Genomic DNA, 414 nt, shown 5'->3' on the forward strand with positions numbered 1-414 from the left:
GTGTGTCGCGAGTCTCTCCGCTTTTGGGGGCTCCCTGGGGCGGGGGGGCCTCTACGGCGCCGGGGCCACGCAGGGCTCAGGGGGCCTCTGCACCTTTGGCAGACCCTACACTTCTCCTGCCTGCAGCCCTTGCGCCTGGCCCCGCTACAGCAAGAAGCTCTGGGACAACTGTGGGCCCTGCTAGACACAGACCCACAGACCCATGAGCTGCCCCCACCCTAAATGCCAATGCCACCACCTTCCACGCTGGCTTGAGTTGGTGGGCAGGAGGCCCTGAGGGGTGCTGAGCAGCCCCAGCTCCAGCCAACGCCTGGGCAGCTCAGTGCCACACACCCTTAGCCCTTCCCTGCCCTCTTCTCCTCCACTCTGTTCCACTTCTTCCTCTCCCAGCTCTCAGATGGCACAGTGAATGGG

General features: G+C 65.0%; 1 protein-coding gene across 1 annotated transcript in view; it reads left to right on the forward strand.

Moving 5' to 3' along the window:
* The window catches only part of LOC103772586 (scale keratin-like), a 358-nt gene extending 174 nt beyond the window's left edge, over nt 1-184 (forward strand). Inside the window, exon 2 of the mRNA XM_008939920.1 lies at nt 13-184. Within this exon, the coding sequence (XP_008938168.1) occupies nt 13-184 (172 nt within the window). The remainder of the gene's footprint in view (nt 1-12) is intronic.
* Nucleotides 185-414: the final 230 nt, after the last annotated feature.

The sequence above is a fragment of the Merops nubicus genome, unplaced genomic scaffold (genome assembly GCF_000691845.1).
Source record: "Merops nubicus isolate BGI_N331 unplaced genomic scaffold, ASM69184v1 scaffold3785, whole genome shotgun sequence".
In the NCBI taxonomy this organism is placed as follows: Eukaryota; Metazoa; Chordata; class Aves; order Coraciiformes; family Meropidae; genus Merops; species Merops nubicus.